The sequence below is a fragment of the Schistocerca piceifrons genome, chromosome 5 (assembly GCF_021461385.2).
Source record: "Schistocerca piceifrons isolate TAMUIC-IGC-003096 chromosome 5, iqSchPice1.1, whole genome shotgun sequence".
NCBI classification, from domain to species: domain Eukaryota; kingdom Metazoa; phylum Arthropoda; class Insecta; order Orthoptera; family Acrididae; genus Schistocerca; species Schistocerca piceifrons.
The window spans coordinates 616,120,349-616,146,926 of record NC_060142.1 but is presented as its reverse complement, the minus strand read 5'-3'; the positions used below and the strand labels follow the sequence as shown (position 1 = coordinate 616,146,926).

Genomic DNA, 26,578 nt, shown 5'->3' with positions numbered 1-26,578 from the left:
TCAGCTTCTTTCATTGTCACATAAACATTCTCTGACGTCGTGGTACGTACAGTCTGCCACTAATATTATCCTCCTAGCAGCGCAACTTCTGACAGATAATTATCACTGCTCAATATTTTAATTAACATATCAAACCTTTCAACCCTCCGATATCTTGCGAAAATATATATAAATAGTGTACGTTCTAGTCCTCCTTGCACGATATACGTTTTCCACCATTCTCTACTTTTAGCACGTTTGTGTTGCTATATAACAATTGTGCAATTTTGCCTTACCTCTAGTCTTACAGCTTACAATTTATTCTCTTATTATTCAATTTACTAGTTCTATGAATTTAGTCTTTAATGCATTCTGTTCTTAGACATATCATAACTGTATTTTGTTTCCTTCTTACTAATTTCCTACTATGGTGTGAGCTCCTGTGGGGGCGATACAGAATGTAAAATCAAAAACTAACAATTAAATATTAGAATCTATTATAGCCTTAAATTAATTAGGAAGCTTTATTGTTACTACGTACCAAAACTGAAATTTCATGCGTTCTGTTGATGACTGGACTACGATTTGGCTGGACTACATGCGCTTTCACCATCAGCACAGCCACCCCACCACACGGATTAACTCTTTACGTCCCATTTTGCTACTATTATCTGAATGCTGAAACTTCAAAAGCATATGGAAGACTATAGGACCAAAGAGTAGGATTTTCAATCCTGCACTTACTCGTTGAATCACGATAATCGTTGACCAATTCAACGATGGTACATCGAACGTCTGACAGTGTCCGAAACCTGAGCTCGTCCATTCTGCCACTCAGGTCATTAATTGACGACATCACTTCCCCGCTCACTTTACTACTTAATGCTTTTATCTACTGCTGACTTTATACCAGACCATTATGTGCCAGATTTATTCTTGTATACAAGTTAAGTGAAGTAAGAGCTCTATGCCACCCACTTCATTTGATTAAAGTGTTCAATCCCTTGTACTTCCTGTGTATACGGCTAAAACATCATATTAGTTTTACCCCAATGCAAGTACAACTGTTGTTTGAGTAGTGTTGCAAGCTTCCAGCCTGTTCCGTAATTGTAATAGTAGATTAAATCACATCAAAACATGTTGGCTTTAGCTTCACCTTTGCAGTAGGAAGTAAATTCTGATACTTGGGTTCCTGTCAGGGCAGAATTCATACTGGCAGGTTTCCACCTCCGGCAAGAACTTAGTTGTGCCTGTGGGAGATAACTGCGGCTATTGTACCAAAGCTGAGACTGTCGTTTCACATCCTTTGGTTTATCTATATATATTAAACATTGTTATTACTTCCACATTCTAATCTCGTTCTGTACATCCTGTCCTTTTCAATATCCTCCGTACCAAATGACAAAGTCATATGCTTTCGTTCTCCTTTCTTAGCAACCTCGTGCCTCTTCCACATAAAAAATATATTTCACATGAAGCAATTGACCATAATTATATTCAGTGTTCAGTTATCCACAGAACTGTTTCTCTTTCTTTAAAGTGCTTCCTGGATGTTAATATTCTGATACTTCTTTCTCGCTTACATGTGCTGTTCTCCATCACTAAAGTATCTGGATTTTTGAATCGGTATACTTGCTCCGTTTAGCAGTGCCAGTTATTAAACTTACTGTATGCTTGACTACCTTCTTATTTACTTTGCTTTTATATTTTTGACTTTTTGCATTTTCATTCCTATATTATCAGTTCAACTAAAGAATCACTTTAACAACTTAAGTCAATTCAAACCTTTTATCATCACCATATACTCCTACGTTTCCATGGGAATACTTCAATATCTCTTCTCTGCGTATTCAAGATGCATCAGTTCGAGTTGTTCGTTGACCAACACACTAAAAATCCTGCACGTTTTCAAGAAGAGATGGATAATCTGACTGCTAGTGAAGCATTCACAATGCTATACTGTGCGATGTCACATACTTCGGTAAATACGTCGACACACTTTTATACACTGCAGGGTGCCTACTACATTGTCAGCTCTATCTCAGTCCATCGTTTGCAGTCCTAAGGATCTTGCCTCGGTTGCACGAAGATATTCAAGTACGAAGAGGTGTCGTACACATTTCTTCTCTTGCCTTACCATACGTGCTGCCTCATAAACAAGCGAACTCTTCCTCCTTACGAAATGGATATCCTGTCATGTTTCAACGGAACGTTAGTCTTGAAGATCAAACTATTACACACTTGTAACGTTCACGGTAGCGTAACCGTACTCGTATTAAACACTTCATTTTGTCCGTAGCATCATGCCACCACCAAAGCAATGTCTTTTATGCATAATGTAACCCGAGCACCTACCATATAGTTAGGAATTATTCTTTAAGACGATCCGTTATTGGTGTTTACACTGAAACGGGGTTTGTTGATGTCAATATCCAAGCGGCAATTTCATGAGGCCCCATCGTGAGACAAACACAACTGTGACGTTTCGTTCTGATTCTTCTTGTACATTGAAAATCGCCGTCAGTTCTGTTTGTATGAGACTCACATACTTGATCAACATCCTCGACTGGGTCACACGTGTATTCCTTTAGTCTATTAGACTATTGTATAGAAACCAGATGGCAGTTATAAGAATCGAGGGGCACGAAAGGGAAACAGTGGTTGGGAAGGGAGTGAGACAGGGTTGTAGCCTCTCCCCGATGTTATTCGACCTGTATATTGAGCAAGCAGTAAAGGAAACATAAGAAAAATTCGGGGTAGTTGAACGGAATGGACAGTGTCTTGAAAGGAGGATATAAGATGAACATCAACAAAAGCAAAACGAGGATAATGGAATGTAGTCGAGTTAACTCGTGTGATGCTGCGGGAATTAGATTGGGAAATCAGACACTTAAAGTAGTAGAGGAGTTTTGCTATTTGGGGAGCACAATAACTCATGGTGGTCGAAGTAGAGAGGATATAAAATGTAGACTAGCAATGCCAAGGAAAGCGTTATTGAAGAAGAGAAATTTGTTAACATCGAGTATAGATTTATGTGTCAGGAAGTCGTTTCTGAAAGTATTTGTAAGGAGTGTAGCCATGTATGGAAGTGAAACATGGACGATGATAGTTTGGACAAGAAGAGAATAGAAGCTTTAAAAATGTGGTGCTACAGAAGATTGCTGAAGATTAGGTGAGTAGACCAAATAACTAATGGGGAGGTATGGAATAGAATTGGGGAGAAGAGGAGTTTGTGGAACAATTTGACAAGAAGAAGGGACCGGTTGGTAAGACATGTTCTGAGACATCTAGGGATCACAAATTTAGCATTAGAAGGCAGCGTGGAGAGTAAAAATCGTAGAGGGAGACCAAGAGATGAATACACAAAGCAGATTCAGAAGGATGTAGGTTGCAGTAAGTACTGGGAGATGAAGAAGCTTGCACACAATAGGGTAGCATGGAGAGCTGCATCAAACCAGTCTCAGGACTGAAGACCACAACAAAACAAAACAACAAGCATTGTTCCATGTAGCTCTTCGCTTTATCCCATTATCCTCCCAAAGAACCGAAGACCGTGATGACTGGGTGTTGTGAGACGTCCTTAGGTTAGTTAGGTGTAAGCAGTTCTAAGTTCTAGGGGACTGATGACCGTAGATGTTAAGTCCCATAGTGCTCAGAGCCATTTGAACTATTTTTTTTGGCGGGCCACTGGGCCATCTTACCGCTAAATGTGAGGAGGGTGCGATATGGATATTCTATTGTGCGGTAAGACCGAATTTCCTATACGAAATAGATACAGGACTAGTTACGAGTTTTTTATATGGAACTACGACATGTGCTAGCTGCTCGGACATCAGAACACTGTGACAAATTTGCATACGTTCCCAGGTTTTCGTCAGGCAGTATCCGGCTACAACTTTTGTTTGATAAAGTATGAAAGTAATATCTCTAACTCCCCTTCATTGGTGTATATGTTTTCATTCATGGAATGTTGAAGCAGAAATTACCTTAGCTGTGCGGACAATCTCTGCGCGCCTAACAGCCTATGCACATTCGCACCGAATGCCACCTGTCCGCAGTCCCTGTACATTGACTCCATGTTTGCTACTCTGAGATTCCCACAGGAGATCGGACGTATTTGAACATCCGCACTGAAGAAGGTGGATCCACTGCCAAGGTAGATATATCAGTTACATGAATGCTTGGTGTCTGTTCTTTCAGGATTGTTCAATTCTTTTGCGAAGAGTTTGATCTTCAAAATTAACAAGCCTTTTATCATTGTACCCGAATTTTCAGGCGCTTTAGGATGCCGTTAGATAAGTATATCATTCTGTTTATAAAATCATACATGCTTCTCTATTGATAACGAGTTAAGATTCCTCAGCACGTACCTAAATACGTACCCCTTAGCCTACTGTCATTTGCCGAAAACCTCGTTCAGGAAACAAAAGGGATGGAACGTCTTGTGTGTCTCATCCTTTGATGTTTCTATCTGCACATCATGAGAAATATTTCGTTAAGTTTTTGGTACGATAACTATTCATCGCTTCACTAACGGACCTTTTCACAGAATTCTATGGAAGGGACTCCGCATCATGAACACTTCTACTTGATACATGGTGTTAGTTACTTCGACAACCATTTCCCTCAACTTGAACCCCAATTTTTCTACGTGTTCATGTGCAGAGCTGAAAGTCCGAAGTTACACTTTCATATATGACTCAACTGAAGCTATGCACTCGTAGTTTATTGTATATGTAAATTCTGATACTTGTTCTTCGAAAATCATTTTTTGCTCATTGTCACTGTCACCAGCGCCAATATTAACACCATTAGAGGGGACAGTTTTTTATGTTTCCATCAGATAAAATGCACTTCGACACGAGCGGACTTTCCAACTACAGGGTGGCGCATTTAGAACTAGTCCCCTCCACTCTGAATGCGAATGCAATGCTTAGACTTCTGAAATAAACAGTGGCAGCAATGGACAATTTTTATACAATAACCGATTGTTAGCATTCTTCTGTCAGCATTTCAATTTATTTCTTCAGTGAAATTAGACTTTTTCTTTGAACTCTGCAAAATGACTGCCTCGGTAGAGGAAAGAGAGGGGGAGATTGTTGTTTAACGTCCCGTCAACAACGAGGTCATTAGAGACGGAGCACAAGCTCGGATTACGGAAGGATGTGGAAGGAAATCGGCGGTGCCCTTTCAAGGGAACCATCCGGGCATTTGCCTGGAGTGATCTAGGGAAATCACGGAAAACCTAAATCAGGATGGCCGGACGCGGGATTGAACCGTCGTCCTCCCGAATGAGAGTCCGGTGTGCTAACCACTGCGCCACCTCGCTCGGTGGTAGAGGAAAGAGTTGAGGTTGTGGAAGGATATGTGAAAACAAGTTCGATGAAGGAAACTCGCGAAACTTTTTAGGTCAAGGGTTCAGATGGAGGAATATCAGCACATAGAGCGATATAGAGTCTGGATAAAAATTGCCCGTGAATTGGCCCAGCAGGGGCATGTGAGTAGAGGGAGTTCCCGGTGGATATCGAAAAGTCTTAATTTCAAGTCATATCATATGACGGATGTGAAGCAATTTCTGGATTATGACCCTCACAAAGGTGCAGATTACTTAAAGAGGTTTCTGAAGAATATTGACGATGGTTTGTTAGACCCCTTTCTTTGTATCATGAAAGATGAAGGTCGGTTTCGCCGTTCAGCTCATGTGGATTCAAACGACACGAGGTACTGGGTAACGGAGAACCCCAAAACTGTGTGTCAGCACCCTCTCCATGATGAAAAACAAAATATAGGTGTTTGGTACGATGTAACAGGAACGCACGTCATTCGACCGATATTTTTTCACACTGTCCTAAATGTGGCTGCATGTAGGGGTATTTTTGATACATTTTGTGCTCAGCACATTGGATAAGAAAGACAGTGCTGCTTCTTCCAGCAAGATGGCGCAATATGCTACACCTCTAAGGTATCATTGGGGAAGAGCCCATGATGTATTCGCTGTGGAACGAACTGTCAGCAAACGTTTATGGCTACCACGATTGCCGGATCTAACAAGCAGTCTTTTTTTACTGTAGGAACACTTGAAGAGCAGCGTCTGTGAAACAGATTCACACATAATATGGGAACGTTAATGCATCTTCAATCGTGAAGATGCCTCCATCGTTATCCGATCCTTACACTGGGTGTATCTGAATATACTTATACGTGCACAGCGGCGTACTCATATTGTATCGCATTACTTTCAACATTTGGTATACAGGTATTTTTAGTTGTAATTTTCATTGTCACTAATTGCAAGTCCATTTCCGCTCTTCGTTTCTGTAATTTCACAGCATTTCTCTTACACTTACACGAGCTATTTTTATCTGCGGAACACTGTAATTAGTTTTCAGATACAGCACTTGGAATGGTTTCGCTGGATGTCTTACCTCGCTTGCAACTAGCGAAACTGTAATAATGGTTGCTGTATATGTGGATGGTCAACGGCATGAGGATGAAGAAGGCAATGGAAACCAAAGCTTTAAAGAAACATGTCTCTACAGGTCTGTATTTTAAAAATCTCTACACTGGAAAAAAGATTTCGAAATAGTACCCCATTCGAATCCATGGGAGGGGACTACCGAGGGGGGGGGGGGGGTAATCTTGAGAAAAAAAATTGAGTAACCAACCAGAGGATAACGTTCTACGAATTGGGGCGTGGAAAGTCAGAAGCAGGAACGTAGTAAGGAAGCTAGAAAGGAAATGTCAGCAGCAGCAAAAATAGTATAACGGTAGTATCATTCATCGTGAACAAAACAAATAGGGATGAGAGTGTTTTACTGTGAACAGTTCAGTGACAGGGTTGTTTTTTTCACAATCAGTGGCAAACCAACACCGACAAAGATAGTTCAGGTATACATGCCGACGTCGCAAGCCGACAATGATGAGAGAGAGCAAGTATATGCCGATACTGAAAGTGTAATACGGAACGTAAAGTGAGATGAAAATCTAATAGTCATAGGGGGAATGGAATGATGTTATAAGGAAAGGAACAGAAGGAAGAGTGACTGAAGAATATGAGCTTGGGACAGGGAATGAGAGAGGAGAAAGTCTGATTGAGTTCTGCAATAAATTTCAACATGTTATAGCGAGTAATCTGTTCAGGCATTACAAGCGGAGGTGGTATTTTTGGAAAAGGCGGTGTGATGCACAAAGATTCAGTTAGATTACCTCGTGGTCAGACAGAGCTTCCGAAATCAAAGATTGTAAGACCTACCCAGGAGTATATCACAACGTAGTGATGAAGAAGTAGGCTGAGGTTTAAGACATTAGTCAAGAAGGTCCAAAAGATGAAGAAGTGGGATACGGAACGACTAAGGAATGAAGAGTTACGCTTGAAGTTCTCTAAAGCGATAGACACAGCAATGAGATATTGTTCAATAGGCAATAAAGTTCACGAGGAATGGAAGTCTCTAAAAAAAGTTAATCACAAAATGTGGAAAGAAAAACATAGGTGCAGAGAAGGTAACTGCTCAGAAAATATGGGGTACAGAAGAAATACTTCAGTTGATCGATGGAAGAGGCAAGTACAAAAATGTTAAGGGAAATTCAGGAATACTGAAACACAAGTTCCGCAGGAATGAAATAAATAGGAAGTGCAGGGACGCTTAGACGAGATGGCTGCATGAAAAGTGAGAAGAAACCGAAAAAGAAATGATTGTCCGAAGGTTTGACTCAGCATATAAGAAATTCAAAACAACCATCCGTGAAACTAAAAGCAAGGATATTAACATTAAAAGTGGAATGGGAATTCCACTGTTAAACGCAGAGGAGAGAGCGGGCAAATGGAAAGTGAACACTGACGGCCTCAAAGAGGAGGAAGATTTGTCTGATGTGATAGGAGGAGGAACAGGAGTCGATTTAGAAGAGATAGAGGATCCAGTGTTGGAGCGAGAATTTAAAAGAACATTGGAGGACTTAAAATCAACTAAGACATTCTATCAGAATTTCTAAAATAATTGGGGAAGTCGCAACAAAAAGACTATTCACGTTGGTTTGCAGAATGTATGAGTCTGGCGACTTACCCATCTCACTGTCAGAAAAATTTAATCCACACAGTTCCGAAGATGGCAAGAATTGACAAGTGCGAGAATTATAGCGCAATAAGCTTAACACATCATGCATCCAAGTATCGGCCAAGATTGATATATAGAAGAGTGAGAAAGAAAATTGAAGATACGTTAGATGACGATTAGTTTGGCCTTCGGAAAAGTGAAAACACCAGAAGGGCAGTTGTGACGTTGCGGTTGATATTGGAAGCAAGACTAAAGAAATATCAAGACACGTTCATGGGATTTGTCGCCCTAGGAAAAGCGTTCGATACTGTAAAATGATGGAAGATGTTCTAAATTCTGAGAAAGTTTGGGGTAAGCTTTAGATAGAGTATGTAATATACTTGTACAATATGTACAAGATCCAAGAGAGAATAATAAGAGTGGATGACCTAGAACTAAGTGCTCGGATTAAAAACGGTTTAATACGAAAGGGTTTAAGACTGGGACATAGTCTTTCAACCGAACTGTACAATCTGTACATCAAAGAAGCAATGAAGTATACAAAGGAAAGGTTTAGAAGTGGGATTAAAATTCATGGTGTAAGGATATTAATGATACGATTCGCTGATAACATTGCTATCCTGAGTGAAAATGAAGAGGAGTTACATAATCTGCTGAACGGAATGAACAGTCTCATGAATACAGAATACGGATTGAGAGTAAATTGAAGAAAGACGAAAGTAATGAGAAGTAGCAGAAATGAGAACAGCGGGAAACTTAACATCAGCTTTGATGGTCACGAAGTAGATGACGTTAAGGAATTGTGCTATCTAGGCAACAAAATGACCAATGACGGATGGGGCGAGGAGGACATTAAAACAAGACTAGCACTGGCAAAAGGTGCATTCCTGGCCAAGAGAGGTCTATTAGCACTAAATATAGGCCTTAATTTAAGAAAGAAATTTCTGAGAATGTTTATCTGAACACAACATTCTATGGTAGTGAAACATGGACTGTGGGAAAACGGAGCAGAAAAGAATCGAAACATTTGAGATGTGGTACGACAGATGAATGTTGAAAATTTGGTGGAATGATAAGGTAAGGAATGAGAAGGCACTGCTGAAAATAAGAGAGGAAAGGAATATGAGGAAGACACTGACAGGGAGAAGAGACAGGAAGGCAGGATATCTGCTGAGACATAAGAGGATAATCATGGAACTAGAGGGAGCTGATTCCAAATTCCTAGGCAGTATGTTTCATACGACGGTGTGGATTCATTAGCGTCGTAGCTAGAACAGCTTCTTTGCGTTCTCTGTCAGTTGCAGTCTTCTTTCTTGTCCTCTTTTTGAAGTCCAAGTAGCCTGTCGCAATAGCGTCTTAATAATTCGTACGTGTGCACGGCGGGTCGGACACTGGCGATCCGTGAATGCAGCTCTATACCGCTGTACTGTTTTTACAGCATTTCTTGTACGTTCACCATTTAAAGGTAGCATATACAACCTCTACCCAGTGGCGTACATGTCTGCACGCAACGAATGTTGAAGCAAAAATGAGCGGCCTGCAATGCAGACAAGTAAACAGACAAATGTGTTGACTTTCTGACTCAGCGTAGCACTAGAGCACTGCTGGCGGAGTTTGCACCGCTGATGCCGACTTCGACCATAGATCTGTCACACTCTGGGACATTTCTCGAATTTTTTAAGTCAACTTTCATTCTCAACATTAACAAACGCTATATCAATGTAATTTTCTTCGCAGGTGCTTTCGAAGGCAGCTATAAAACGTATACGACTCCACTTTAAAAACTAAAAAAAAGCCTTCTTGCTTCAGTATTTATGTTAATACCTGTGCTAAGAGTATTAAGCAAACAAACAATCAAAAACAGCCGAAATTCGTTTCAATATGTGTAAATAAAAGTGCTGTTACGTCTCACGTGACTGAATTCCGTACAGGAGCAGATAAAAAAGTGAAGCACGCAGAAGGGGAGGAGAAACGAAATGACACTTATTTGTTTGGGAGTGTAAGTGATGTTCTTTCAATGAATAAAAATCTAGTCGGATACACAAAGAGAGTGAAACTAAGATTCTATTTAACAGTACAAGGTTGCACCTCTTCTGGCATATATCTGTTGTAATCTCTCCTGAGACAATCTAACGAACAAATGTTGTAACTAGTCCTGGATACTGGGACTGGAAACGAGGTGACATCTGAGGTGATGTAACACAGGGTCTGTCGGAGATCTTGTTAGGCACCTCAATGTCTCAACATCATGCAAAAAATTCACAGAGACACATGCCTTGTGTCGTAGAACATTGTACAGTAGAAGAACGTCCTCAGGTTACTGTCGAATTAGTTAACGTATGACGAAGCACGCTGTCTGCGCCATACCGTTGTGCCATCAGAGTTCTTCAGTCACTACCAGTCGAGATGTGACGTCATACCCGATGCAGCCCAATCCATGACGACTGGAGTAACACTGTTATGTCTCTCCAAAACACTAAAAGAATGGGACCTCTCCCCAGGTTGCCACCATACTCGCTGGATATGGTTTCCAGAGGCAGTGCGAAACCGTCATGCATTACTGAACACAATGCGACGTCATTCAGCAGAATTTCACCCTTCCTGCTCACGACACCAACAGAAATGCAGTCGTTTGCTTTGTGTTAACGGGAAACTACGCATGAGATGGTAATCACCTAGTCCGGGTGGTGGCTGTGTCTGACCAATGGTAGAGGATGACGCAGAATTAGCAAGAAGTTCTTACTTCTTAAATAGCAGGCCCAGCTGTAAGGGTTTACGATGTAATTGGCGCCCGATATGGCGATCTTCCCTTGTGCGGCTCATACAGCAATAATGCCTGCCATTACGTTCCCAAGTAGTCCGAAACCACGTCACATTCCAATTCCTCAAAAAAGTGCATGCTTTGATCAGTCGGCCAAATGGAGACTCATAGTCAAGCATTTCCAGCCTGTGTGAACCGCTGATAACGCTTTACCGCTGGAGTACGTCTCTGTGATTGCACAGTGATTGCTCAGCATCTGTTGCTGTCAGCGGCCCTTATACACTACTGACCATTAAAATTGCTACACAACGAAGATGACGTGCTACAGACGCGAAATTTAACCGGCAGGAAGAAAATGCTCTGATATGGAAATCATTAGCTTTACAGAGCATTCACACAAGATTGGCGCCGGTGGCGACACCTGCAACGTGCTGACATGAGGAAAGTATCCAACCAATTTTTCATATACAAACAGCAGTTGACCGGCGTTGCCTGGTGAAACGTTGTCGTGAAGCCTCGTGTAAGGAGCAGAAATGCGTGCCATTACGTTTCCGACTTTGATAAAGGTCGGATTGTAGCCTATCGCGATTGCGGTCTATCGTATCGCGACATTGCTGCTCGCGTTGGTCGAGATCCAATGACTGTTAGCAGAATATGGAATCGGTGGGTTCAGGAGGGTAATACGGAACTCCGTGATGGATCCCAACGGCCTCGTATCACTAGCAGTCGAGATGACAGGCATCTTATCCGCATGGCTGTAACGCATCGTGCAGCCACGTCTCGGCCCCAGACTCAACAGATGGGGACGTTTGCAAGACAACAACCATCTGCACGAACAGTACGACGACGTTGGCAGCAGCATGGACTATCAACTCGGAGATTATGGCTGCGGTTACCCATGACGCTGCATCACATACAGGAGCGCCTGCGATTGTGTATTCAACGACCAACCTGGGTGCACGAATGGCAAAACGTTATTTTTTCGGATTAATCCAGGTTCTGTTAACAGCATCATGATGGTCGCACCCGTGTTTGGCGACATCGTGGTGAACGCACACTGGAAGCGTGTATTCGTCATCGCCATACTGGCGTATCGCCTAGCATGATGATATGGGGTGCCATTGGTTAATCGTCTCGGTCACCTCATGTTCACATTAACGGCACTTTGAACAGTGGACGTTACATTTCAGATGTGTTACGACCCGTGGTTCTACCCTTCATTCGATTCCTGCGAAACCCTACATTTCAGCAGGATAATGCACGACCGCATGTTGCAGGTCCTGTACGGGCCTTTCTGGATACAGAAAAGGTTCGACTGCTGCCCTGGCCAGCACATTCTCCACATCTCTCACCAACTGAAAACGTCTGGTCAACGGTGGCCGAGTAACTGGCTCGTCACAATACGCCAGTCGCTACTCTTGATGAACTGTTGTATCGTGTTGAAGCTGCATGGGCAGCTGTACCTATACACACCATCCAAGTTCTGTTTGTCTCAATGCCCTGGCGTACCAAGGCCTTTATTACGGCCGGAGGTGGTTGTTCTGGGTACTGGTTTCTCAGCATCTTTGCACCCAAATTGCGTGAAAATGTAATCACATGTCAGTTCTAGTATAATATATTTGTCCAATGAATACCCGTTTATCATCTGCATTTCTTCTTGGAGTAGCAATTTTAATGGCCAGTACTGTATATCCTCCTTGGCCTGATAATAATACCAAACAGAGGAAAGCTAATGAACTCTTGTGGCCATTCTAGTTGTCAGAGTGAAATAGAACTCTAATCATTCCCATACCCGCTGATGATCTTTACGTGTACGAAGTTACACTGACATCCGATCACGTTTCCTAGAAGCCTCATTTATTGCGAGATAAAATTATAGACCTACAGGATAAACTAGAGCACAGAGAGTCGGAAGACTCTCTGTTGCCCGAATGAGTAAAATAAGTGATTACATGAAAATCTACATTATAGAGCTGATACGAGTATTAGGCAACATGTAGATTACTTACCATTGCCTGAAAGAAAAATTTCAACAAAGGTTTTGATGTTTCCTCTGTAGCCGTGCATCAGCCTATGATGATAGTAGTAAGAAATTGCTACATCCTTTGGATTACGGACAACGTAAATTATTTGGAAGAAAGAGGAAAAGTGTTAGATTACACCGTTAAGGTACACCTCACAACAAAAATACACACTGTCCAGTCACAATAACGCGACCACCTGTGAGAGGAAAGAATGATCACCTTTTGCAGCGTGAGACGTGCAGAAAGAGGGTCAGTGAGGTCCTGAAATGTACAGACAGGTTTGCGGAGGCCTGCCGACTATGTTAGCATGGCCAGCTGCTCTAGGTTGCTCGTTTGATGGTCTATGACTCTGACAATCCTAACGACATGGTCCATAGATTATCGTTTGTCTTTAAATCGAAGGAATCTCGTGGCCATGGAGTACGATAAGCTCATCCCAGTGCTCCAAGAACCACTCATTGACCCGTTTCATTGTCCTCCTGGTAGGCGCCATCTTTCCAAGTAAAATCAAACTGCATATAGGAGTTGACCTGGTGCCCAAGGATAGATGTGTTGATTCATCGTGCCTTCCAGAATTATGGGGTCCCCACAGAATGCCCCACACCGTAACACTCCATCCCGCTTGCAGGCTGTTTGCTTTAAGACGTCTGACAACGCACACGCCCGTGGCCATCTGTCTGGTGGAGCACGGAACGTGATTCATCTCAAAAAACAACGTGTTGCCACCCAGTAGACTTCCAGCTGTCGTATTGGCTGTAAGTTCCAGCTGCATCAATGAACAGCAGTTCAACATGGGTGCATGAGCCATGCGCCTGTACAGAGAGCCACACGTAGCGAAGTTCGCTGAATTGTCATTGAGGAGACACTGTTGGTAGTCCGTCGGTTCAGATGGGCAGTAGTTGCTAGTCTATTCCCTGTACATATCTGTACGGCCGTCGTTCAGTCCTGTCATCTACGGCACGTATTTCACCGTAGTTGACCACCGTTGCCTCATCGCCAGTTTTGGATAACGCCATTTGGCCATGCACGGTATACTTTAACCTAGGCGGCACGTGAACGGTTTACAAACTTACCCGTTTCGGAAATGCTTCCACACTTATCCTGAACGCCAAAGAACATGCCGGTTAGGACGTCAGATAAATCGCCCAATTTGCACTTGACTACAAAGACTGCATTCTTTTCTCCGTCACGCCACTCGGTTTATAGACCCTCCACTAATAATACTCGGACCTTTTGTTTGTGAGTGGTTATTGCACCTTGAATTCGAATACAGTCTGCAGTCACATTATGTGACTGGACCGTGTGTTTGCGCAAGTGATACAATAAGCCGTAAAACTGCTGGCAGAGAAACTTGTTTCTTAGCTTTAAATCTCATTCTACAAAAATATTGCACCTATGACATCATAAAACATCTTCGAACTTTGGGCATAGCTAATGAAGTGTTGTAATCCATCTATCAAAACGGGGTTCGAACACAACAGTGGTTTTCTTACTTGCTTATTTCTTTCCCGATGAGGCCGTTTCAATTGGGAATGCACCTTTGCTGCAGTCACAGTTGATTAGTTAGCAGTACTTCCTGTGCTTCATATAATATGCTTGTGACAAGAGAAATCACGTAAAAAACAGTTTGTAGTTACCTTGTTTACAAAAATTATTCACGTGTACCTAAATTCAATGTATATCTTGTGCGTTAAAGAGCATTCCGCTCTCATTTAAGTATATGGCCGAAAGAGTCCGCTTTCAGGAACTGTTAAAAGAACCCTGTCGTCCAGGACAGCGTTCCACAAAGAGTGCAGATTCACCACTAGATGGGGAAACTCACTAGCGTCTATTGTCTATTGAGGCCAAAACACTGTAGTTTGCGAATAAGACAGATGAGAACCTACGTGCTAGGGAAAAGCAGTAGAAGCCGTGTGTGGCCGACGAAACATAGCATTGGTAAATATGGCGGACCTAACATCGGCCATAAAGGGCAACATTTATGGAAATTATTTAATTCTGTAGTAATCCAGGGAATGATGCCACAGTAATTTTAATGCTCCACGCTTCATAAATTCTCGTGGTGATCCCAATAAAACTTGAATATTATCATATCTATAATAGTTTAAAATTTACTGTTAAAGTGCAATTTTGTAACAAAGACCTCAATGCTAAAATCCGAACGCTTTGGTCGATCTCAACGATCTACATTTCATATAGAAGCGGATCATTAAAATGACAAATATTGTAAATATCAACACTGTAACTTTATTTGTTTAAAAGGTAGAGAAAATTCTAACTACCATTATTTTCACCTAAGCATGAGATCATCATTTCCTCCACATAAAACGGATTGAAAGATGGCAGTATGACATCTTATTGAATCATTAGGTAGTAGAAAATTTGTTGTTAAATGTAGTGCATAGTAGTTACTTTCATTCTTTATTTATTTATCAGAAAACACATTGGTGCAAGGCAACTGGCCGTGGCATTCAAGTCTAAGAGGAAGTTGTATTGGTTTAATGTAAAAGAATTTAACGTTTATTATGTAATGGGTATTGTTGTTAATTTATGCCGCGCGGGATTACCCGAGCGGCCTGAGGCGCTACAATCATGGACTGTGCGGCTGGTCCCGGCGGCGGTTCGAGTCCTCCCTCGGGCATGGGTGTGTGTGATTGTCCTTAGAATAATTTAGGTTAAGTAGTGTGTAAGCTTAGGGACTGATGACCTTAGCAGTTCAGTTCCATAAGATTTGACACACATTTTTTTTGTTACATTATTTAGAAAGTGAAAATGTCAAGTCCTGATTATTTAAATACATTAAAATGTAAAATGATGTAGAATAAGCTGCACCCAAACAGATGGACGGCTTCAGGAAAGGGAACTGCCCTAGTCAGTTGAGCGAGGATATTCGGCGCGCGGGAAATGCGGCCGGGAACTGGCAGAGGGACAGTGCTGAAGGAGACGCGAAATCGGACAGTTCGGCTGGACACACCAAAGGAGATGCGAAAGCAGACGGCCGGTCTTTAGGCAGCTAGGAAGTGAAACGACTTAGAAAATTTCACGTCGTGTTGCACCGCGGGACTTAGTCTCTGAGTGGCGAGCAGCGCAGCAACGTAGATAACTTGTATTTCGAGATTAGATTGTGAATGATCGAACAGTGTCAAATGGATGTGTGCTCATCTGTAACAGTAACTCTAAATACGACCACTTTCGCTATTAGTTTGCTTTCTGAATAAACATTATTCTAATCAAATCGCAACTGTGTGGCCTACATCATTTATGAGTCGTTAATTTAGTTCCCGACGTTATTGTTACTATTATTATATGTTACATTAACATGGTATTTCGCAAACCTGCCGTCAGCCAGACCATTTAACCAAAGGGTTACAAGTGTCTAATTAAGGGGTGTAGTGCGACATGTGCGGTTCAACCCTTAGACGAGTATCAACCAAGAAATTTCGACGAAGAGGAACCGCATGTGAGCCCGAACATCTTCGCAATGTTAGCTCTCAATCTGCAATATATGGCCTTCAAATGACCAGCGTCGTGAAGAAACGCTCTACCTTCGGCTTCACAGTCCACAGCTGAGCAGGCAGCAGATCCACAGGCAGGTGACTCTTGATGAACCGTGGTCGCTTCAGGCAGTCGATCATTTGCAGAGGATGTGACGTCTTCTGATCCCTCAGCAAGGCGCATTTAACCCTGTGCATTTGAAGGGCATTCCCCGTTTTCAAATTCACATGACCGTGAAACAAACGTTGGTATCAGTGGACAATTATCCTAAACCAAACATTCAATGCAAAATTCGTTTAGCAGCAGCAAAAGAGATAGAGTAAAATACTTCATTTTAAAAACGAAAGTAATTCCGCCAATGATATGATTGGTGGTTCATATCTGTTAAAATTACTTACCTGCAGACAAATCCTTGTTTGTGCTATAGAGAAAAAAAATGGCCTCAAATCACAAAAAGTCATTGATTTATTTCATTAGTTACTGAGTCTAACTAAACTGGAACATTTGTTGATAACAAGTTTATCTTGTACGTTGTTATGAAGGATATGGCTAGCAGCTACTATTGGCACATAGAGAACTCAAATTCGAAAGGACTAGCAGAAAAAGAATGCTCACTTTACACCCACGAGCATGACACAACCAGAGATTCTTTTTTATCAATGTTTTTTCTATTTGTCTGAGCTGCCCATTTTAAACGAAGTATGCAGAGTGCATATTATTTGCAGTGTTATGCTACTATTTGTGAAACTGAAGGATCTAACGAGAACATAATCTGAAACTCTTAGGTTGCACATAGTGAAAATCGTTTGATTTAGTGCCTTGATTCAATATAATCCTGCAAAATCGTTCATGCATATGCAGGAACCCACAAAAAGTTTAACAGTTGTATTCTAAAAGCTTCTTTATATTTGTTACAAATTTCACACCAAAAGCGTCGCAGTGACACGTTTAAAATATGTTTACACTGTCGGTAATGATTGGAAGAGTAATTCGCCATGTTGCGTCTTTCTGGATTAGTGGCTAGAAATGACTACAACTGAAAATTTTTATTCTACTGAGCATGTACGGAGCAAAGATCACAGCCGCCACACATAGTTTCACGTCTTACCTGTGATAAACATTGGGCGAATCGCTCGAAATGAAGAAATATCTTTCTCGTGGCCCTTATTTGAATTTTGACTGTTAGATTAAATTTGAAACTTTTCACTATTTTATACAATACATCCTCATTTGTAATACACAATGGTATGGAATTCATTAGCCATTACTTTTACTTACTGTCTTTTTCAACACGCATTTCGGTTTAATGTCCATTCCAATGTTAATCACCAAATACTCATTTGTTCTCAGTTATTTTCATGTGGTGGCTTTCTGTGACCAGTTTTATGTAGCAAAAGAAGTAACCACGGTACAGAATTCTGAGGTGATGTTTTCTATCTAATGTTTATTATCGCCTCTTAAATTAGTAATATCAGATGCACATGACGCTGAGGTCACATTCAACTATCACGAGACTAATGTTTGAAGAATGCTTCCGAATATCATGGTTGTTCTGTCAATCCAAATACATTGGAAAGTTCATCGAATACTGAATTTCAGTTAATATAGTTTTCTTACTGACATCCGACCTGAATCTCCAATTAAATTGTATCTGTTGAAAGACATATGGTGCATTCTCAATATATACTTTCCTACAGGTACCAAAAACCCTCTGTTTCTAAATGATCTGTGCGAAGCTTAAATATATACAATGGTTCTTACACAGGCAATTAGTTCTGAATACATTGCGACTGCCAATGAACAGTGAGTTTAAAACAGCTCTGAGCATCCGATTACAGATGTAAGTAAGTGTGAATAAATGCAGTGATACGGCCAAGTCCTGACCGAACCTTAAGTGCTGGTCATACATGACATATTTCATGAATGAGGGGTATCCATGTAGAAGTATGAGAGTAGTCTCCCGTAATATGTACGCCCATGATATTGAGAGAGTTGTTATTGTAGACTTTAAAATCATATTATTCTGTTCCAGAGATCTGTCTATCAAATTATGAAGATAGCTACTGATTATTGTGTTTATGTGCAGATATATAATATTTCCCAAAATCACACACGCACACAGAAAAACATACACAAAGACACACACACATACACACACACACACACACACACACACACAAGAGAGGCAATTCTAAATTTCCTAAAACATAATGCGAGCAAAACAAGTTTTTCAATTTTCATTGATGGATCATTATTTCGGAAATGCCCATGAGGAAAGACACTTAAATAAACTTGAATTTTAACAAATGTCTCCCTTCCAATCCCATCATAATGTTCAGAATCAACTGAGAACTGTCAGACACACAATGCAAAACGCAGAAAATAATTACTTAAACAAAATTAAATTTTAAATATAAGACGTTTCTAAATTAGACTTTGTTAAATGAAGTGTCCTAGAACCATGCATATTCCTAGCCCAATAGAGATATTTATGAAAGTTTGTGATTGTAGATTTTTAACAAAACTGAAAATACCTGTAAGACCTACAACATAATAAATGTAGATTATTCAGTTCATAGCTGACGCAAGAATAGTTCACCTCCCGATTATTTTCTACTGCATGCACACCACGTTTTTCGATATAAATGTTATGGGTATTTTCATAAGTATTAAAGCTTTGCAATCAGAGATTTTTAGAACTACCTCTAATGGAGTCGGAATCTGTACGGGGCTAGGAGAAATTGTTTTACACCTTTTAGTCAGATTTAAACAAGTGTTATATTAAAAATTAATTTTTGTTTCAATAATTGTTATTAATCGTTACAATGTACCTTGTTCTTATTTCCCATACACATTTGTTCAAAGAAGTACTGCATTTTTAATGCAGAACTTTCAACATCTACAAAATACATTAATCTCTCGCTTGTTTGCCACTCGTTTTATTTACGAGAGAAATAGGTGTTACCTTCGTTTCATGAGAGTGTTAACACGTTATAGGCATGCGTTTGAAGCTTTAGCACTAGAACAAAAATGCTGTACCCAAGATTTAATTCTTGTTTCACTGTCTTGTAAATGTATCGTATGTCCTACAATATGGACTTTGAAATTTTGGAAGGTTTTTGGAATTTCGATGTGATAAGTGTCATAGATAAGTCAAATACAGACGTCCTGAGTCCGGTTTAGCTCTTTCTGGTGTACACTGTTAATTATAATCTTATTAAATAACTAAAGACCTAACTATTAAACCATGACTGAACGCCAGTCTATATGTCCTTCATCGCTACAATATTTTTGTAGACTACGTGATAAGGGAAGACGGTTTTCTCTGTATTCTTAAACTCTGTTATATTTCCGGAACCCCATGAACTAGTGACTGGGGTTAACGTTAGGCATATTCTTACTATTATCAGTACTGTAACTCCGTAAAAGAATACGGTAAACATCGAATGGCATTTCGAGTTACTTATCATGGAAAATTCGTTGAGAACGCGATCTCAGTAACGTAAGAAACTCTTAATATTAATACCTACAGTGATAAATTTTCTTTATTTGTACCGTCTGGTTACGACCGCACTTGGCGTTCATGTTCACGCCTTACAGCCGTTATTGCATTAACTGGTCAGCTCACTGAACCACAAGTTATCCTAACATAATCTGGAGCTGACTGCGTGGCGTAGTGGAACCCGAGCGCGTTATACAACGAAAGCGAGACATTACAACCAAACGTTTGGTACAGAAAGTTGACATTAATCAAATAGAAAATCTATTTCATATTTTTGCGTTTACACCAAACTTAACCGATTATCAAAACAAAAGTTGCTATCTTTTGCCTGCAATGCTTCGGAATACACCCACTGTTGTTACGCTCTGGTTTTAATGTTCACTAAACAATCTCTTCCAAGACGCGAAAGAGGAAACGATTATTCCACTTATTTTTTTTAAAAAATATCGAAGAGTGTAAAAGATGTGGCAGCTTCCTTCGCTTACTAGTTTGTAGTCTGTACAGCAAGAAACATGCTAGGATGAATCTTAGATGGCTAATACTATTAATCTTCCTTAGGTGCCTACAACCAGAGAGCGGACCTACTTGTGAAGGGGCAAAGTAATGTGAAGTCTATTTTTGTTTCCGCAAGTGCATTAAAACTCTTGAGTTGGTAGAATATGATCTCATAAAGTAAACCACTTCCACAACTTCATCAAGAGCCATTTTTAATTCAGCACTCAGAGTGCGAGAAGAGGGGCTAGCCCGTTGAAGTGGCGAGGGGTCCAGGTTATGTACGGCGCTGCCTTCATATGGTAAATGCAGGAAAGACGCTAAAGAGCTTAGCAAAAATATTGCTCCAGCAACTCAAAATACGCACAACGAATGAATAGCCACGTCGAGATAATTAACTTGCTGCATAATACGTAAACTCACTTCCCTTCCACAGAAATTTAAAAGCCAAGTGATTCATTACCTTCTGTACTGCTTTATTACTATTGCGCATACGTATAAGCGCACGTGTTAATCAAATTAGTATTATTTACGCCCCTGGTAGCATATCACTACAGCAACAGTAGAGCTACTTAGACTACAGGTCGTCGTGAAAGAGCTTTCCTTTCAGTATTCGGGAATTCTTCGGCTGGACGATTTCAAAGAAACATCAATGAAAAAAAGAAGCATCTACGCCCATATTCTGCGAGCCACTGTATGGTGTGTGGTGGAGGTAAACCTGCCCTATTCCTAGTCATTTCCTTTCCCGTTCCACTCGCAAATACTGAGAGGGAAAACGAATGTCTACATGCCTCCGTAGAAGTACTAATGTCTCGTACCTTATTTTCGTGGTCCTTGCACAAAATCCATGTCGTCTGTTTTAGAACTGTGTTGGAGTCAGCTTCAAAAAATGATTCTCTAAATTTTTTCAACAGCGTACCCGTAAAAGAATGTCGCCTTTCGTCTAGGGACTCTCATTTAAGTTCCCGAAGCACCTCCGTAATACTTGAATGTTTTTCGAAGCTGCCGGTAACAAATGTAACAGAAAGCCTCTGAATTGCTTCGACATCTTCCTTTAGACCAACTTATGACAACCCCAATCAATCAGTCAGTACTTAAGAATTGGTCGCACTGACGTCGTATCTGCGGTCTCCTTCACAGGTCAACCACACTTCCCCAAAAATCTTCCAATAAAAAGGATCGATCACCCGTCTCCCCTGCCACAGTTGTTATGAGATCGTTCCGTTTCATATCTCTTTGTAGCGATATGCTTAGATATTTAAAACAAAGTCACTTTGTCAAGCAGGACGCTACTATCAGTGTTTTCGAACATCATGGGTTTATTTTTGCTACTCATTGTTATTAACTTACATCTTTCTACATTTAAAGCTCTGTCATGTTCTCAGAACAAATGAAAAGTGAAATACATTTTCTCAGCCCCCATCATTCTCCTCCTCACACCAGAATAAGAGATAACAAGAGAAAGCGTGTTGTAACGCACAATGCACGTGCAGTTCCCATTTCGGATACTCACTTGATTCGTTCCCAGTCCGGTGCTGTGCTGTGTGTCTCAATTAAGCGTCATCAGAGAAGCATGTTGTGATTTATAATAAAGGGATGTAGCTTCACGTTTCAATTACAATGAAAGTTTTAAACTGAAGTACTATTTACACCCCCTCCTTTTCAGATGATCCATCAAAATGAACGGCGTTCCAACAATAAGAACTGCGTAAAGCTTATAATTTCATAACAAGAGTTTGGAAAGGCACAACTGTAACTTTGTCACAATCAGAAAGCTCAGCAGCAGCACACTGCAGAACATAGAATACTTACTCAAAAAATGGGAAACGGTCGCGCTGCAAGGTTCTCCTAGCTGTCACAAAATCCAAATTGTTCTCTATGAGCCATACCATCTCCTGTGTCCACGTCGTTCCTGAAACATTTGTGGACCTTACAAGTGCAGTGAAAAACATAAATTCTCGGGAGTTATAAATATAGTAATTCTTCTAAAGTAATGTTTAAAACTGATTCTTGCGACTGACCTGATTTGGGATAAGAAATTACCCATATATCATCCGGGTACACTTTAAAATTTTTTATTTCCATTGCATATTGTTTAAAATGTTTCTGTAGAATGCATCCAGAAGGATAAACACGAACTGAACCCTTTTCGTAACAAGAGTCACAGTTTTCGATTAAGTGATAAAAACTGACGTCCTTCACCGTCTCGAAGTGAAAAGTCATCCTACAGACAAAGGAAAACTAGGTTAACTTGTTTTTTTTTATATTGAAGCCTCAAATTCTAGAAAAGAGATATTCATTTAATTGAATAAATTATGTAAGTATTTTTATAATAAAACGAAATATTTGTAATGAATATTGCATGTTTTTCCCAGGGATTATATATTACTGAACTCCAAGAGTGAACAGCAAGATTTAACGTAACAAAAAACGTTGTTTTGCCGGTTACTGAATCAATAGACTACTTTGAATAGTTTATGGGAAAATACTGTGCAATTTAATTAAGTATATGTATTAAAAACGAAACAGGTTAAGGATACCATTACTTCAGCATGTAACACTTGGGACCACTGCTGTCGAACATTCTATACAAATTACGTATGATTCTGTTGTAATGGAAGGGGAGGATAATTGTAAAGGTTGGTGGAATTATTTTTTATTGCCGCTTTGGATAGCTAATTACTTTTGTCTTCCTCACACAAGCGCACACACACACACACACACACACACACACACACACACACATACACACACAAACACACACACACACACACACACACACACACACACACACACACACAATGTGTGAGACACACATCGGAAAAATTTAAAAATCCCATCCAGAAGACATTCAAATTTTCAGCTGTCCACAATCTTGTGTTTGTAGTTTTGAAAACACTAACTGTTGTTTTCGTCGTTTTGTATATAATGACAGTGAAGAAAATGGGAAACCAGAAACCGAAGTGCAACAGTTTGAGTACACAGACCTCAACATAAACACACACAGAATACTCCACATAGAATTAATTAATTTTAGGCCGAAACGTAACGCTCCCAGTACAAACTTTCGATGTAAATAACTGTTCTATATTATCTGTTACATGACTGCAGATGACTAACTGTGTAAGGCAAATAACTGCAATTCAAAACACAAGAAACACAGCACGTGGTGGCAATTCTATATACTAAATCTTGTCTGTGTTTGAAATTTGTGATAAGCCTTTTTAACAAACCGGGTAGTGATGAACATATTTGTTGCTTTTTAGTACAAAGAATATAAAAACCCATGGAAGAATCTGTAAATTCAGAGAAACATATCTGGTTACAGGAACGACCTGGGATCCTATGCAAAGTCAAAAGTCTATTTAATGCAAATGAAGAACGTGAGCTGCACATATAAATTTGAAATGTCGACTTAAACAAGAGAGTTAATGATATTGTCTTGTTCCACAGACCTTACCTTGTTGTATGTTATCAGCTGTTCCTCCAACTTACACTCCCACACTCGAAATAATGAGGATTGTATGTCAAGAGCATGTTGTTATATAACGTCCGGTGATAAGAACACCACATGACCTGAACACTGCAGCAGACAATAAAAGACGTATTTGCTGCTGCAAGAAGGCAGTGCTTTTATGACCAACACCAATCTTGCGTTCATATTACTACTCAGGGGTGTTACGCAATGTAGTCGTACAAAATCTGTCCCATGCGGGACTACATGAATACGGTCACAGCGCACGGAACCGTAAATCACTGAAACCATTTTCATTTGAGCTGTACGTCTAAGAACTAGAAGCATTTACTTACACTTTCTCCGATAGGAAAGCAAAAAAGTATGTGGTATGCAGATAGAATAGCTAAGTCTCTGGATAAAATTAAAACCATATGGTCAGTCGTAAAGGAAGTTGCTGGTCGGCAGGGACAGGTCGAGGATATAGAATCAGTGCGTAGTGGGAATGTCCGCGTTACTGATAAGTCGCATATATGTACAGTATTTAATAATCACTTTCTGAATATAGCAGGTGAACTAAATAGAAACCTAGTCCCAACAGGGAATCATATAGCGCTCATAGAAATAAGTGTTCCGAGACTGTTACCTGAAATGCTCCTCCATGATACTCACAAGAGGGAGATTGAGATAATAAGTAAATCACTAAAGACCAAGAACTCTCATGGATATGACGGGGTATCTAGCAGAATACTGAAGTATTGTTCTATGTATGTTAGCCCAGTTCTCAGCCATATCTGTAACTTTTCCTTTAGGAGTGGTCGGTTTCCTGACCGATTAAAGTACTCGGTAATGAAGCCACTTTATAAAAAGGGAGACTTTGATAATGTTGACAATTTTAGACCTATTTCTATGCCATCGGTGTTTGCTAAAGTTATCGAGAAGGTTGTATATACAAGGTTACTGGAGCATTTAAATTCACATAATTTGCTGTCAAATGTTCAGTTTGGTTTTAGTAATGTTTTAACAACTGAAAATGCTATATTCTCTTTTTTCTGTGAGGTTTTGGACGGATTAAATAAAGGGTTGCGAACGCTAGGTGATTTCTTTGATTTAACGAAGGCTTTTGGCTGTGTTGATCACAAAATATTTCTGCAGAAATTGGACCATTATGGAGTAAGGGGAGTAGCTTACAATTGGTTTGCCTCTTACTTTAAGAACAGAAAGCAGAGGGTAATTTTCTGCAATATTGAGAGTGGTAGTGATGTTCAGTCCCAATGGGGCACTTTTAAGTGGGGCGTTTCCCAAGGGTCGATGCTGGAGCCACTGCTGTTTCTTATTTATATAAATGATATGCCTTCTAGTATTACAGGAGATTCAAAAATATTTCTGTTTGCTGATGACACCAGCTAAATCACAGTAAGACTCAGTTTTTACAGTTTCTAACTCACAATTCAACAAGAACCGATATTTTGATCAGACAGAATAGGCATATTATAAGCAAGACGGAACAGTTCAAGTTCCTAAGCGTTCGGATAGATGGTAAGCTGTTGTGGAAAGCCAATGTCCAGGATCTTGTTCAGAAGCTAAATGCTGCTTTATTTACCATTAGAACAGTATCTGAAATAAGTGACACTTCAACACAAAAAGTAGTCTACTTCGCATATTTTCATACGCTTATGTCGTATGGTATTATTTTTTGGGGTAATTCTTCTGATTCAAAAAGGGTGTTTTAGGCTCAAAAACGGGCTGTGCGAGCTATATGTGGTGTAAGTTCGAGAACCTCTTGTCGACCCCTATTCAAAAATCTGGGAATTCTGACATTGCCCTCACAGTATACATTTTCTTTAATGTCGTTTGTTGTTAGCAATATTAGCCTATTCCCAAGAGTTAGCAGCTTTCACTCAGTTAAAACTAGGCAGAAATCAAATCTGCATGTAGAATGCACTTCCTTGACTCTTGTGCAGAAAGGAGTGCAGTATTCTGCTGCATCCATTTTCAATAAGCTACCACAAGAACTCAAAAATCTTAGCAGTAGCCCAAACTCTTTTAAGTCTAAACTGAAGAGTTTCTTCATGGTTAACTCCTTCTATTCTGTCGAGGAGCTCCTGGAAGAGCTAAAAAATTAAACAAATTTCAGTGTTATATTGTTGATTTTCTTCATTTAAACTTACGACTTGTCACCTGAATATGTTTTTTTATATTTCATTTTATCTGTTTCTAATATCGTGTTATAATTTCATGTATCGATTCGTTCCATGACCATGGAGACTTCTCCTTAATTTGGTCCCACGGAACAATAAATAAATAAATAAAAATAAAAATAAATCGCCAGTTTTCCACACGGGGAAAAGATGAGAAAATGAAAGATTACTAAGTATTTGACTTTTCCTGCTCAGACATTTATCTTAAACGCCTTGACTGAATTCTGGTAATTCTCTTAATTAGGTCGTGTTCTTTCATCGTTATCGTAGCTAACGTCTTGTGTAACGAAAAAACTCTTGGGAATTCCGTGTGAAAATCATCAACACATGTTTTAATAAGGGAAATAAATTTCTGAAAGGTACTTCTGGAGAACAGCATTGTACAGAAATAACTCACGTAATATGGGAAAACCGAATAAATGGTAATAGAAGCGTATGAGATGTCGTGTTACAGAAACGTGCTGAACCGTGTGTTCACTGATAAGGAAAGATGAAGTTGTCCGGGAAATAATTAAGGAAAACCAAGTACAGAAATAGTGAGAAAAAGCCAGATTAATATGCCGACCACGTCGAGGCATGAGATAAGGCTAGGAAGGAAAAGAAAACTATGGTCTAGGAT

The 26,578-nt window shown here is 40.1% G+C and overlaps 1 protein-coding gene across 1 annotated transcript in view; it reads right to left on the bottom strand.

Moving 5' to 3' along the window:
- Positions 1-22,389, bottom strand: part of LOC124799167 (luciferin sulfotransferase-like) — a 54,464-nt gene extending 32,075 nt beyond the window's left edge. The window contains exons 1-4 of the mRNA XM_047262705.1: positions 22,326-22,389; positions 22,117-22,216; positions 16,363-16,499; positions 12,801-12,923 (exon numbers count right to left, since the gene is read on the bottom strand). Coding sequence (XP_047118661.1) covers positions 12,801-12,923; positions 16,363-16,499; positions 22,117-22,216; positions 22,326-22,389 — 424 coding nt within the window. The remainder of the gene's footprint in view (positions 1-12,800; positions 12,924-16,362; positions 16,500-22,116; positions 22,217-22,325) is intronic.
- Positions 22,390-26,578: the final 4,189 nt, after the last annotated feature.